The following is a 13542-nucleotide window of genomic DNA, read 5'->3' as shown; positions in this document are numbered from 1 at the left end:
ACCTGGCCCTCCCATCTTGACATGTGACACGATGCTCCATCAATCACAAGAAGGAAAAGAAAACAGGGAGAGAAAGAGTGCACTGTGAACATGGAAACAAGCAGACTGTGCAGAGCATGACAGCTTGGAAGATCCAAATAGACAAACAGGAAAGAGGGCTTAAAGCTTGAGGTGTGTAAAATAAAAGTCTTTTATCTTATGTCTTCAGTGAGATTCAAGCACAGGTCTAAGCGTGTAGATAAATGGAGCCTCAGCTATTGTTTGCATTCCAGAAGCACATTTAGTGCTGGCAGTTTCCGTAGAGTCCAGAAGGACTCAAACCTTTAGGGTATTTCACTGTTGTCTCTTGTTGGGAATGAAGCAAATAAATGAATTATTCTCAACTAAACAATTACAGCACAACATCATATGTTAATCCATTTTCTTCTTTTTCTCCTCACAATTCTAAGCCTTCATGCAGAAAGATATGTTTTAGGAAGCAAGGTAGTGACAATAAGTCAAATTCAAACATATTTTTCTCTTAAACTTTGTATTTTGCAGTCACAAGGAAATCTAGCACTACACACAGGCATGCACATGTCAAATGATTTAGGATCCCTTGCTGAGCCCTACAGCTAGAAATTCCCATTTGTCTGTGTCATTTTGGGCTTGTCACAGCCACACTGATCACATGCACTATGCCTCCAAAGCTGGGAAGACTGCTACCCAAATCTGAGCAAATCTTTCTACCAAAGCTACCAGACTTCACAAATTGCAGAAAAATCGCTGTTCCAAAACCTCACTTCTAGTTCAAGAAAAGCTTCCTGGAAAACTCTCTACTTGGTTACACCACTAGAAAAAAAAAAAAAAAAAAAAAAAAAAAAAGACATTATTTGGCACTTAAACTGTAGTAAGTTTTTATGGATCAGTTACATTCAACTTTTCAATATATTGAAGTCAGTAGATCAGGACATAGGAAAAAAGTAAATCCTCATGATCCAGAACAGGCTCCAAAATGCTGCCATTGTGTGCTGGAAATTCTAAAACAAAGTTATGATAGTCTGCAAGGATTGAATCAGATACATATTGACAATTAAAGAAATATTTGCATTCCCATCACATACAGAAGAAAGAAAAATACAGAGGGTTAGTTTCCCTTAAAGTTCAAGATTTCAGAATTATTCCATGATGAGTTTGGACTAAACTCTTAAAAACAATACCTGCTTTTAGACTTTTGCTTTTATCACCTAGAATAATTATGAAATAATTTTTTCCAATGCTGATGTTCCAATAATTATTTCCAAATTATTTCCAAAATTTCCATTCTATTCTATGGGAGCAGACCATAAAGAAGGCTTGTGAAGGAGGTTGACTACAAACTCTAATTCACATGCCATCAAATCTTTATGTGCAAAAGAGAAAATGCAAATGTTATTAATGCCAGAAGTGATTGCTATGCATGGGGCCATGGAGGACTGCACTGCAGCACAAACAAATGCCACATTATGGGGTTAATTTCTGGCATCAGCAACTCTTAATAATGGTCATTCTTTCTTTAAACAGCCCTGGGCATGGAGCTGCTCCTTACCTTCTGAGGTCAACAAAGCATTCATTGGGAGGAAGCTTCTATTTCTCATATAATTTTTCCTAAAAGTAACTTATCAACTTCCTTTCACTCTTCAGCAGCGCGCACACACCAAAGACATCCACAGCACACTGTAAGTAGGTGGTCATTACACCAACATTTTTTCCTTTTCCTGGAACTTGCACTTCCAAGCTGCTCTTTTGTTTTCCCAAATGTGTTATGAAAACTGGTGCCAGCCAGCTAATCTAGCTCTTTGTTGGTACTTCAGTGTTTTGATGGCACATCTAGCAGCCTGGGAAGGTTGTAAGCCACTGGTTCACTCTGCACACTCTTTGAGACAGTGGCAAATTTATATTTTAATTTGCAGAACATCAGAAATGCAGTTATGACTGCTACATTTTGTAGCCTCTCTTGACTCTTCTGCAAGAATTCAAGTACTTTACAGAAAAAATCACTGTTGAACACCCAGCATGACCTGACTAGCAGCAAGTAGAGAGAAGAAACACTTATCAAGGTCCTGCAGTTGGTGGTATTTTACTGCACTCCTTCTCTGAAAAGACACAGACAGACCCCTGAAATAACTTCAACCACAGATGTTTAAGTTTCAGTGAGAAAAGTATAGACCTTAATGGGGTTTTTTTGGTTGGTTGGTTGGTTTTGCTTTTTGTGGGTGGGGTTTTTTGTGTTTTGGTGGTGGTTTTTTGTTTGGTGGGGTTTTTTTTGTTGGTTTTTTTTTTTTTGTTTTTTTTTTTTGAGTGTGGCGGGGGTTGTTTGTTTTTGTTTGGGTTTTTTGTTTGTTTGTTTGTTTGTTTGTTTGTAATGGCAATTTCCGTTAAGACAGTAATTAAAAAAATAATAAATCCATCAACTTGTGTTGTTGAATATCATTACTGGATTAAAGTTTAAATATTGTCTCTTTAAAAAGCATATAAAACACCTTCACCTTATTATTAATTAAATTAAATAGCAAGTGCCTCAAGCAGTATCGGTTATGCAGCTAAGAGGGGCTCAGTCCTGGGGAAAGACTAAGGAGCATTACTGATAAAAAGCTCAGCAACACTCAAGGAATCTTCTGGATTGCCAAAGAATCTCTTGAAATATTCCATCTATAAATATAACACAACTTATAACAGGTTTTATTGCAGCCTGATGTATGCTTGTCTGAGTGTGCTGTAAAGACTGTAAATATATTCTTGAGCTGCTTTAGTACACATTAAACCAGGTGATTCTTAAAATTATTATACTGAAACTAAGAAGCAGAAAGTAGAAGCACACTGACAAAGATTTGAGAGCTTTCCAGAGCCAGAGTTGAGACTAAATAACCCTCAGAGATGTAAAAGAGGAGAAACTGTCTGTCTCATCTCATCAGCAAGAGGGGAAGTGAAGCGCAGGGTGAAAAGAAAGCAGCCATGGACCGTTTTTGCTGGTGGCAATTTCACAGCCTGTCCAGAAATGAACTGCAATTCTAATAACGTTTTCCTGAATAGGCCTGAACTATCTTCAGCACAACCTTTGTGATAGCCTTTCCTTAAAAGCCCAAAACTCACTATCCCCAACACTGAAAAGCCTCTTTGAAATACTTTGGTGTGCTGCAGGGCACATCTTAGCAATTTTTAAGGCTTCTCCCAGACATGGATTAAAGCAAGCAAAGAAATCCCAATTGTCCATGAATATTTGACCAATCTGTCCAATTAAATGCAGCAAACAAAGTCTTAAGGGACAGGACAATATTTCTCTGGCACTCTTAATTCTACAGACCAGTGAACAACCCTAAAGCAAAGTGAACATACATAGAGTTATCTTTATTTACTGCTTGAAAAGCATGATTTCACATGAGTGTATGTAACAGTAGGAAAATATCAGCAAATGACCTCTAGGTCTAAAATGAAAGGATTCACCTCTAAACATACAGATCTGGTTTTTCTGATAAAGTTCTGTTCATGACTTTGCAGAACACTCCTATTATTCCTCTCAACTAAGAGTATGTTTTTTACCTACCAGAGGGATGCAATTTTGATCTTAAAAATTAAGAATTTTTAGATTTTTTAATGTGAAACTAAAGGTTATCAAGTACAATTAAGGTTGCTGACTCAATGGTTATTGAAGGCTTGGAGTTCCTTTTGAATATTTAGGCTTTAAATTGCCAACACTTCACCGTGCAAGCAGAACTAAACTTGATCAGATGTGTCCAAGAAGAAAAAAAAAAAGGAATTAAGAACTCCATTGGTTCCAATAAATATTTGACTTCTTAAATGAATTTTACTTTACTATGCCTTAAAATACTTACTTCAGGATCACACATCCTGTCCCGGAGGGAGGAGCTGTCCAAAACACCTGGATGCGTGTCCTCCTTCTAGGTGTGCTTTCAGTCACAGCAACGGGACAATTGCTCATGAACTGCGTTTCTTCTTCATCTATGATCTAGGGAAACATAAAGAGAAGGGGAAAAAATAAGGACATGCCTGGCCAACGTCTTTCCTGTATGTTTTGTCGGTTCATGTTTTCTTTGTGTAGAATATTTTTAATTCTCTCTGCTTAGCTCAGCACTGACTGCTTCAGTGAATTTATTTAGAACATGCAGGCTGCCACTGAATTGAAGACCAAAAGCTCACAAAATAAAGACAGAAAAATAAGTCAGTTTTGGGTAAAGAGAATTTAGAGTTTTAGGAGCATCGCTTCAAATAACCTTTTTTTTTGTGGATCCTGATTACTGGAGCTTCCTTGTAAATACTAATGAACTGAAAATAATAAAATATTCATCATTTCAGATGATTGAAAATCCATTATTTAGTCCAAACTGCAGGGTTTTTTGCTTTTTTGATTGATTGATTGATGGTTAACAGAAAAGTATAAATGGTACAAGTCAAAAGCCAGAGAAGCAGATTTGGAATTGGTGTTCCAAGGATTTTACTCAAAGGTGTCATGTCAAAATAGCTTTCTCACTGCATATGTGTTTCATGGATTGTACTTTAAGCCTTCTGTTCATCAGAGCTCAAAGAAATTTCATCAGAAACTGTTAAGTTTTAGCTGGAAACTGGTGATGCTCTGATATTGCAAAATTTCTCTTCAAAATGCTCCATGATCCTGTTTCATTTGATGAAGCCACAATTTACACAACATTGGATCAACATTCAGGCAATGAATTAGAAAAAAGCTATATTTATCAATTTGTAGCAAGATTCAGCTCTGAAGGGTCTTTTTCAGAATCCCGGTCCTAACCACATACACACACAAACAAACATACACTTTTGCCAATTAAACTATATTTAAAAAAAAAAAAAAAATCTTCTGGCAATAGACATAAGATTAAACAAGAATTTTGATGAAAAAATACTCCTTTGCATTCTAAAAAAAAAAAGAGGCAATATCTTTAATTGGGCCAGATCCGCTTTAGTGAGCAGGCATCCTCGCTATCTCATCCAAGGATGCCACCAGAATTCCCAAACATTTTTAGCTAAGCCAACAAACATTTCTGTATTTCCATGACAGAATGAAGTGGCACTGGCCCAGAGGAGTGCTGAGAAACTCTCTTCAGCTGGTCAACAGGGCAGTGGCTAATGAGTTTTAAATTTAAAGCCATTAATATGCTTCAAGTCTTTTAATGCTTTGTGGAATCTGTGTAACCAAACACAATGTGCACATTTGCTGGGTTCTAATTAACAGTAAGCAGTGGGAAGTGTGGGATCCAGTGGAGGCTTAAGCTGACTGCAGAGTTTCTACTTCTGCTGGATACAATTTAATGTGTGTAAGTTGAGCACCAAGAAATCCCTGATCAACAATTCCATTTCGGCTACCAACTGTACTTATTCTGTCTGCCTTATTCCTGCATCAGTAAAATAAAGAAATAAAACTGCCTACTTATCTCTCAGAAAGGTTGTCTCAATTATTTCAGGACCATTTCAATTGACCTTTTATCCCTATCTCACAGTAATTCATTCTCAATCAAAACCCAATTTTGGTGGCAGCTCTGAGAGAAGAATGAGTGATTTTATACCATCTCATACACAATAAAATACTATTGCACGTTATACAAAAGCATGATAATTCCCACTGAAAAGGCTCTTAGGAGGTCATCAGAAAATTCTTGAAAAGGACAGCTTTTCTTAAAAAATGGAAATATTACGAATTACTATACAAATTACTTGGCTCCCTTGTCAGATGCAAAATGCTGCTGCAGTATAACTCACACTCTTGAATAAAAACTTTAAGACTATATTCACTCCAGGTCAAGATTATGTAATTAATTCCATGTAAGTATGAATAGGATTGACCAGATACAAGCTATTCCGTAATGACCAATGAAACTTATTCCCAGTCTAGCTGAGCTCTTACCTGACATATGCTCCACCAATGAATGTTTCTTGAGAAGCCCAATTGAAATGAATTGGTGCTCTCCAAGTATAAAACCACTGTTTTCAGTTAACAAGAACTTAGCTGCTCTCATATCCCTAAAGATCATTCCTTCAGCAGTCATCATTGTAGACTTACATGTGTACATTTGAACATTAAGTAAAGCAGTTGAATTTTGCAGTTGAATCCATCCTGCTTCTTCCCCCAACAGTGAACAGAACCACAAGGAACTCCAAAACCAAATCCAAAAACCAAAGGAAGGAGTTGTGAGCAGCTGTGAGTAGTTATTACAAGCCAAATTTATGACTTTCCCACAAAAGCAGAAGCTGAAATATGTGCTTGGATTCTAGACAGCCATTACATTGAAGCACATCCTTGTTCCAGTTGCAGCAAATAAACACAGAAACGTTTTTTGCACTTTTGTTGCATACCTGATTCCTGTAAATTAGCAAGTAAAGAGTTTTCTCAAGTATTTCTGTAATAAACTAATTTGAAAGCTCTGGCTGCATTTTAAAACATGATCCTGGAAGAACAGGAAGTGGCTGAGCCTCAAGGCTACATCACGATTTCCTGCATCACTAACCATCAAAGCAGAAGACTTATGCAATGAGTGTCTACTAGAAAACACTGAGGATAAAATCATAAGGTCTTCCAAAAACCATTCCTTTGAAGAAAAATTGGATAGAAGCTTTCTCAGTGAAGTCTCCTAATGTTGACAGAATACAGTACAGAACTCCTAAAATACTTGGAAAGGCTCAAATGCCAGTTGATTTGAGATGATTAAAGAAAGTCATTTTACGATATGTAATAAACCCAAGAATTTTCCAAATTCTAGGATTTCAGATAAACCCTCTCAAATCTATTTGTTAAAAAAATGGGGGATTTTTTTCTGTATCCATGGAGATTCAATTTTTTAATAAAAAGTTTCTTAGGAGTGATAAGAAGGGAATCCTGATTTATACTCCAGGATTACAAATGACATGATATTTTAGGGTGGTGGATCATATTATTACACTCCTATGTAGGAGAAAAGCAACAGTATCTTGGCCAATTCTGGGGGAAAAAAGAGACATGTAATGCAATCCTGATTTTTTTTCTGGAACCAAGTCAGACCGCATAGGCGTGAAGGAAAGATTTGGCAGGGAAAAGGCACGCAGATTAAAACATTGCATTTGCAAAATTATAGCTTCTAAACCCCAGGTTATCTGTAATGGGAAGCCTTATGTTTTCAAGAATGGACCAGCAAATTACCCACGTGTTGTACAAAAATCCTAAAACCAAAAAATGAACACTTGGGCAAGGAATCTGAACCTCAGAGCAAATGATCTCTATGTGACTTATCCTTTTGAATACACAAATGCAATGACATTAGATTTTTAATATTCTGGTTAGGTTTAGGTATGGGGTTTTTTTGGTTGGTTGTTTGTTTTTAGGGCTTCTTTTGTTTTGTTTTGTTTTGGTGGGGGGGTTGGGGAGGGCTGTTTTGGTTGGTTGGTTGGTTTTGGGTTTTTTTCCATGGGTCGTTTTTTTTGTGTGTGTGGTTTTGGGTTTGGTTTTGTTTTTTCCCCATTATGACGGTGGTATTATTGAACTGATTTAATCCTTCAGGGAAACTAGTGTAAATCCTGAACAAGATTACTGGAGTTAACTAGGATTCAAATGAGTGTCACAACAAGTAGAATTTGGCTGCTTAGATAAATACACAAACATGAAAATAAGAAAAGGGAAACAACAAGGAAAAATTTACCAGCTCCAGGTTCAGTCTTACATTCTTTGCATATTCCAAACACTGATGAGGTTGAGGACAAGTTTTGGGTGTTCCTGAAAAGCAGTACTGGAAAACTGCTTAGTGTTTTGGGTTTGGTTTTTTGGGTTTTTTTTGTTTGTTTGTTTGTTTGTTTTGGGGGGTTTTTTTGTGGGGTTTTTTGTGGGTTTTTTGTTTTTTTTTTGGGGTTTTTTTTGGTGTTTTTTTGTTTGTTTGTTTGTTTGGGTTTTTTAAACCAAAAAAACCCAAAAACAAACAAACAAACAAACAAACAAAAAAAAACCACCAAACAAAAAACCCCACACAATCGGTTTTCTCAGAATTGGAACATTTCATGCTGAGTGACAAAGCTTGCTGTTTCTGGTTTCTGTAAACTATTAGTCAAGGAAAACAAGCAGTTAAACTCTCTATCCTTAAATTTATACTAGTACTGAAAAAAAAAAAAAAAAAAAAAAAAAAAGTTAAAAAATTTCAAAAGACCATACGTCACAAAGAAAGGGATTAGCACTGAGTAGAAAAGGAGATGAAGTTACATAAACCCTCTACTGGCTTGTATCCGTTTCCCTAGTTGAAACCACTGGCTAGGACCATCAGAACCATTTCTTGTTCTGTGGACACATCATCACTTTCCACCCACTGAAACAGCTGCATTCTACTGTAACAACAGAATTAAAGGGGAAAAAAAGTAAGAACACAGCTTAAAGTTCACAAGATAAGCCTCTTTGTGGGCAGATGTCTTCTCTGGAAGAGCTAATATGAATGTTGCAAAACTGTCTTCTCCTTGAGGAAACTTTCCAATTATAAAAAGAACATTGGGTCTATGTAACAGCAATAATATTTGGCCTTTAGGGATTAATCAAGAACAGAGCTTATTATATGGAATGTAAAATTAATGATGTACAAAGTCAGTTTAAAAACCCTACCTCAAAGATATGCTTCACATTGTCTGACTAAAGGACAGCATTTCTCTCAGAGTCAGTGCTCAGAATTAGAAGAATCAAAACAGGGACTTTTTTATGCAGTGTCAGTAAATCAGTCTTGCAGATTGTGATTCAAGGTTGTACAGAACCACTGAGCACTGCTGGGCTCCCCAGAAGATTGTCCATCCTTAGCAATGCACCACAAGGCTGGAGTTGTCTGATAAGGGTTAGGGCTAGGATTTGATTTAGGGTTTCTCTGAAGCACTGAGAAAAGTACAGATTTATTGAAGAAAGACATTGCTAAAATATACTTGTAGTTTATCACTACGTTCTGCCAACTTCCAGTACAAATTTTATGTAGACGTCGCACAAAGTTGCAATTAGAAATCAAATTTGGTTCTGTAATCATTACCTGAGGAAAAAAAAAAAAAATCTATTAAGAATCTGCTGTGTTTTGCTCTTCAGTCCAAACAAACCTGAGCTATTTTATTCCTGCAGGGCAGACAGGGTCTGCAGGGCTGCTGCAGGGTCTACTTCGAGGTGCAGCTCAAACAAAGTGAAAAAGAAGGCAGTTCAGGGTGACGGGAGCCCCAAGTGCAGTAAAGATACCACACTACACACCACCAGCTTTACTAAGCAGCTTTTCCTGCCCAAGCCTGGCAGTGGGGAGCTTAATGAAATAGCTATTTCTTCTTTCTTTAATATGTATGAAAAGAGTAAAGAGACTATGTGTATTGCCAGAAACAGGTAACAGTAGCTTGACAGTATCTAGTAAATGTAAAATGCCATACTGTGTATTTTTCTTGCTTCAGAACTACTCTTAGTTAAAGTTATAACATGCTGAATTATAAAGCTTGCACTGAAGACTTATGCTTGTAAAATTAAAATGGCCAATTAAGAGATGAATTAAAACTCAAGAGTTGAATGAGCACTGTTGTGAATCAAGGCAGTTTTCACCTAAGTAGTCACTAAGAGAGGACCTAAGGTCCAAAGTTTCATCTTTGTTTCCCATGAAGTTTCCTCCTTGACCAAAACATTAACATCTCTTTTAAAAGAGTTTGCTAAATTGAGTCAAACTACTTTGTCAGACTGTATTACTGGGGAGAGGAGTTGGCAGATAATCCAGCTTTTCCTAGATAACATTGTTTTTATCATCTCTAAAAGAGAGACTCTATCAGGCACAGAATGCTGTCATTATTCTCATAGCTATAAATCACGTTGGGTCCCATTGATAATTTTCTTTAAGAAGTAGTTACTTCGACTAAGGAAAATTCTTTAATTTCATATTAAAAAGCAATTTGCAAACACTAATTTCCAGCAGGGACAGGACAAAATCTTTACAAATTCCATCATCTTTTGAAATCCCTTCAAATATTCTAGCTCCTTAGCACATCCAGTGGTCTCCAACAATGCTCAGCATTAACTAGGAATTATTTTGAACACTGAACTTGCTTTTCACACCTTGGCACACAGAGACCCAAAGTGCCCCAGCTGGCTCTTGCCTAAAAGAGTACCTTGGCACGAGCATCAGAGCATACAAATTACCCACAGCATCAGGGGCACCAGCACGAGGAAATGGTGCAAAGGAGCTCCGTGTGACGTTTTGCACAAAAGCAGCGAGTCACTCTGTGCCTTGCGTGACAAATGGCTTAACTTCATTCCCACTCTCCGGTCTACACAGCAGCTTTTAAAGCATTTGAAATTATGTGCGTGGATTCTGGGAAAGACTGAAAATTCTGGTTCAAAGAAACAGGGCTTCTGGCCCATTTTGATGTACAATTTAATCAAGTTAGATCTAAATCTAGAGTAAATTTACTGAGGTCAGACTCATTGTGCTGACCAATTAAAACACATTAATTTCTGGGTTACAGGTTTTTTTTCATTATATTTAGGCAGTAGCTAAAGAAATGGATTTGCTTTTATATGAAATGAGAGGGGGTTTTATGGTCTAAGTATAGTTTAAATTAGGAAGCAAGAAATAGCAGATGAAAAAGGAGTAAATTTTATGACTTTAAAATGAAAATGAAGACATTTTACTTCCAAAACTCTGTTCCAAGATTTAGGAAGCAGAGCTGTCCCACTGCAGCCTTAAAACAGAGTAATAACCAGTGAGGATGATGAGGACACCAGTGAAGGCTGTGCCGTGATGACCCTTAGCAGGCCCCTGGGAACAGAGGCAGCATTAGTCAGAGCAGTCCTCCGGCCAGTTCCCGACAGGTGAGCCAAGGCCAACCCAAAACAGCAGCTACAGAAAATTAAATCCAACACTGAAAAACAGAAAAAAATTGGAGCACAGCCACTTAGGGCTCCCACTGGATTTCTTATTTCTGTCTTCCATGTAATGGAGAGATCAGAGTGCCAACAGCTCTTCCAAGATGACAAAACTAACACTCATTTCAGATGAGAACGTAACCACAATAAACCTCAACAAAGATCCATGCAGGGTTCTCTGTGGAAGTATTCCAATATAGAAATATATTTATAATATAAATATTATTTATACCCAGCATTCCATTGTCAAACTATTTCAGAGTGAACATTATTTCTTTGGTAAAAAATAGATTTTGATAGGCGATGTCTCAAGTGTTTTAGCCTGGGAGAAACATTGCTTGCTGAAGGGGATACTGTATAGAAATCAAGAATTTTTAGATAAAAATCATTTGAAAGAAGTTTAAGGATTTTCTGTATTTCTGGTTCAGTCTGTACAGTTTGGACCTTTCATTCAAGTCCATAATGCACATATTTTCCTAGAAAGAGAGAAAACTGCTGTTAATTCCTATATATATTTCCCACCATTATAACCAGATATATGAAAAGCAATTAGCTACCTTACATTATAGAGTGCCTTTTAATCTGATTTTCTAGTTAGATAAAAAAGCTTTGGGAAGTTGTTTAAAGAACAAAATGCTTTTGCAGCCTCATAAAAGAAAGTGATATAAAGCCAGGCAATGTGCACACAACCCTGGACTGGAAGTGAGACGTGACCTGGATTGCTGAGCAGCCTTTCCCAAACCACTTCAGCATAGTCTGTGGAGCAGGGATAGAGACACTGAGCTCCTTTTTCAAACCAATATATTAAACACTCTATGATAACTTACTTATTCTTAACAGCTTGTCACACCTCCAATTGTTCTCAGGCTTCATAAACAGGAGTTCTTTGGGAAGAGATTAATTCTGAGATTCCAGATCTTCAGGCTCTTCTGTGATGAACCAATTGCTCAAATTAAAAGGAAAAGTAGCTTAGAGAGTCAACAAGAATTTAAGCCAGGGAAATCCAAGGAAGACATAAAGTTGGAGTGGCTCCCTGTGTACTAACCCTTTGTCTCACTTTCGTAGAAAGAACAGCCAAATTCTATCAAAGATCCCCCAGCTCGGTGCATTGATGCTCACAGAACCCAGGAAGCAGAACAAAAACAAATCTGGCAGAGCTGCAGTTTGATGGCTACATCTTCTACACCAGAGTGCTTTTTCAGCGTTTCCAGGGACTGTGGCACAATTAATGCAAGAGGAAATTTAAATAGTGCTAACAAAATAAGAACCTCCGTTTGTGAAAAAAAAAATGGTTTATAGTTTCATTTGGCTGCACAGTGGGATCAGAAGACAAAACTGATTTAGTTATGTACCTTATTTATCCTGCAAAAAGCTGAGCCATTCTATTAGAGTGTGCTCTGGGACCAGCATTGAAGACTGCTTGTGAGACAGAAGATGCAGATTCACAAATCTCTTCTGAATTAGGCTGTTCACTGTCAGTGAAAGATTTTACAGAATGAGTAGCCTTCAGCCAGTCTCTTTTCTGAACTGTTCTACCCCACGTATGCCCTGAACCAAGGGGAAACACTGGCTTGGCAGACAGGTAATGAAAAGCACTTAGAAATGTGTCTTCAACTCTCTGCCCTGTTTATTTTGATGACTCGCTCAGCCTCATCCCTGCTGGTCTAGTGAAGTTCAGTTTTCCAAAGGAGAGGGATGCAGGAAAAGAGGCTGAGTGAAATCTGTCCTAGAGGAGACTGGTGCTGTGCGGAGAAGCATGTTTTAGGGCTACAGACCTCTCTGGTACAATTGTTGTTCTAATGGCTTGGACACCTGAACCTTCTCCCCATCCAGGTATAAATCCTTCTCTGACTCGTGTTGGATCTCTACTTCAAGCTGGGAATTATATCTGGAAGAAAAGTCTTCCTGCCCCCCAAAAATTGCGAAAACCAATATATTCAATTAAAAAGGTCAATATATTGGTGCTGCTTTTCTGGGGAGACAAGAGACCAGAATGTTTCCCCAAAATATTAAGATTTCCTTCTAGGATTTGCTTGCTAGACCAAGACTGCAATTGCATCAGTTCTAGGAGTGGTACCATTGAACTTTTTAAAATGTTCAACCAAAAAACAAATCACAAAGCTCCTTTTGCTTTTATTTATGACCCCCACAAATGCCCTTGTTTGAAAAGGGACAAAACAGGGCTCTGAGTTTCCTCCCCAGACCTGGCCTTCTGTGCTGACTTGAACCAGGGCACACGCATCTAAACCAAACTCTAACAATGCATAAAGTACATTTCAAACACATTTTCCAAATCCACATGGGGAAGAATACATTCAGATTCTTTGTGTCTCAGCACAAACCAAAGATTTATAAATATGAACTTAAACCAACTTCCGGGTCATATCCTAAGCAAAAATTTAAGGCCATTAAGAAGTTTGATGCAGAGTGCTCAGTACCTGGCATAACTGAATCCAGGGTAAAGAGGATTTATGTTTATGGACATGTGTTTGGAAAGCTGAAGGACTATCTAATTTCTGTGACAAAAATCAACATTTTAATTTTTGCTAAATGCAAATTAAAATCCTGTCAGCACATTCTTAATTCATCAAAATAATGTGAAACTTTTCATACCAGTACCAGGATTTTACTCAATTTCTGCAGTGACTGTCATTATCTGCCTGAGCCCATGT

At 37.5% G+C, this 13542-nt stretch overlaps 1 protein-coding gene across 1 annotated transcript in view; it reads right to left on the bottom strand.

Moving 5' to 3' along the window:
• SPON1 (spondin 1) overlaps nucleotides 1-13542 on the bottom strand; it is a 175343-nt gene that overhangs the window by 137403 nt on the left and 24398 nt on the right. Inside the window, exon 3 of the mRNA XM_040067957.2 lies at nucleotides 3852-3985. Coding sequence (XP_039923891.1) covers nucleotides 3852-3985 — 134 coding nt within the window. The remainder of the gene's footprint in view (nucleotides 1-3851; nucleotides 3986-13542) is intronic.

The sequence above is a fragment of the Hirundo rustica genome, chromosome 6 (assembly GCF_015227805.2).
Source record: "Hirundo rustica isolate bHirRus1 chromosome 6, bHirRus1.pri.v3, whole genome shotgun sequence".
Classification (NCBI taxonomy): Eukaryota; Metazoa; Chordata; class Aves; order Passeriformes; family Hirundinidae; genus Hirundo; species Hirundo rustica.
This window is presented reverse-complemented; position numbering and strand designations above follow the sequence as displayed.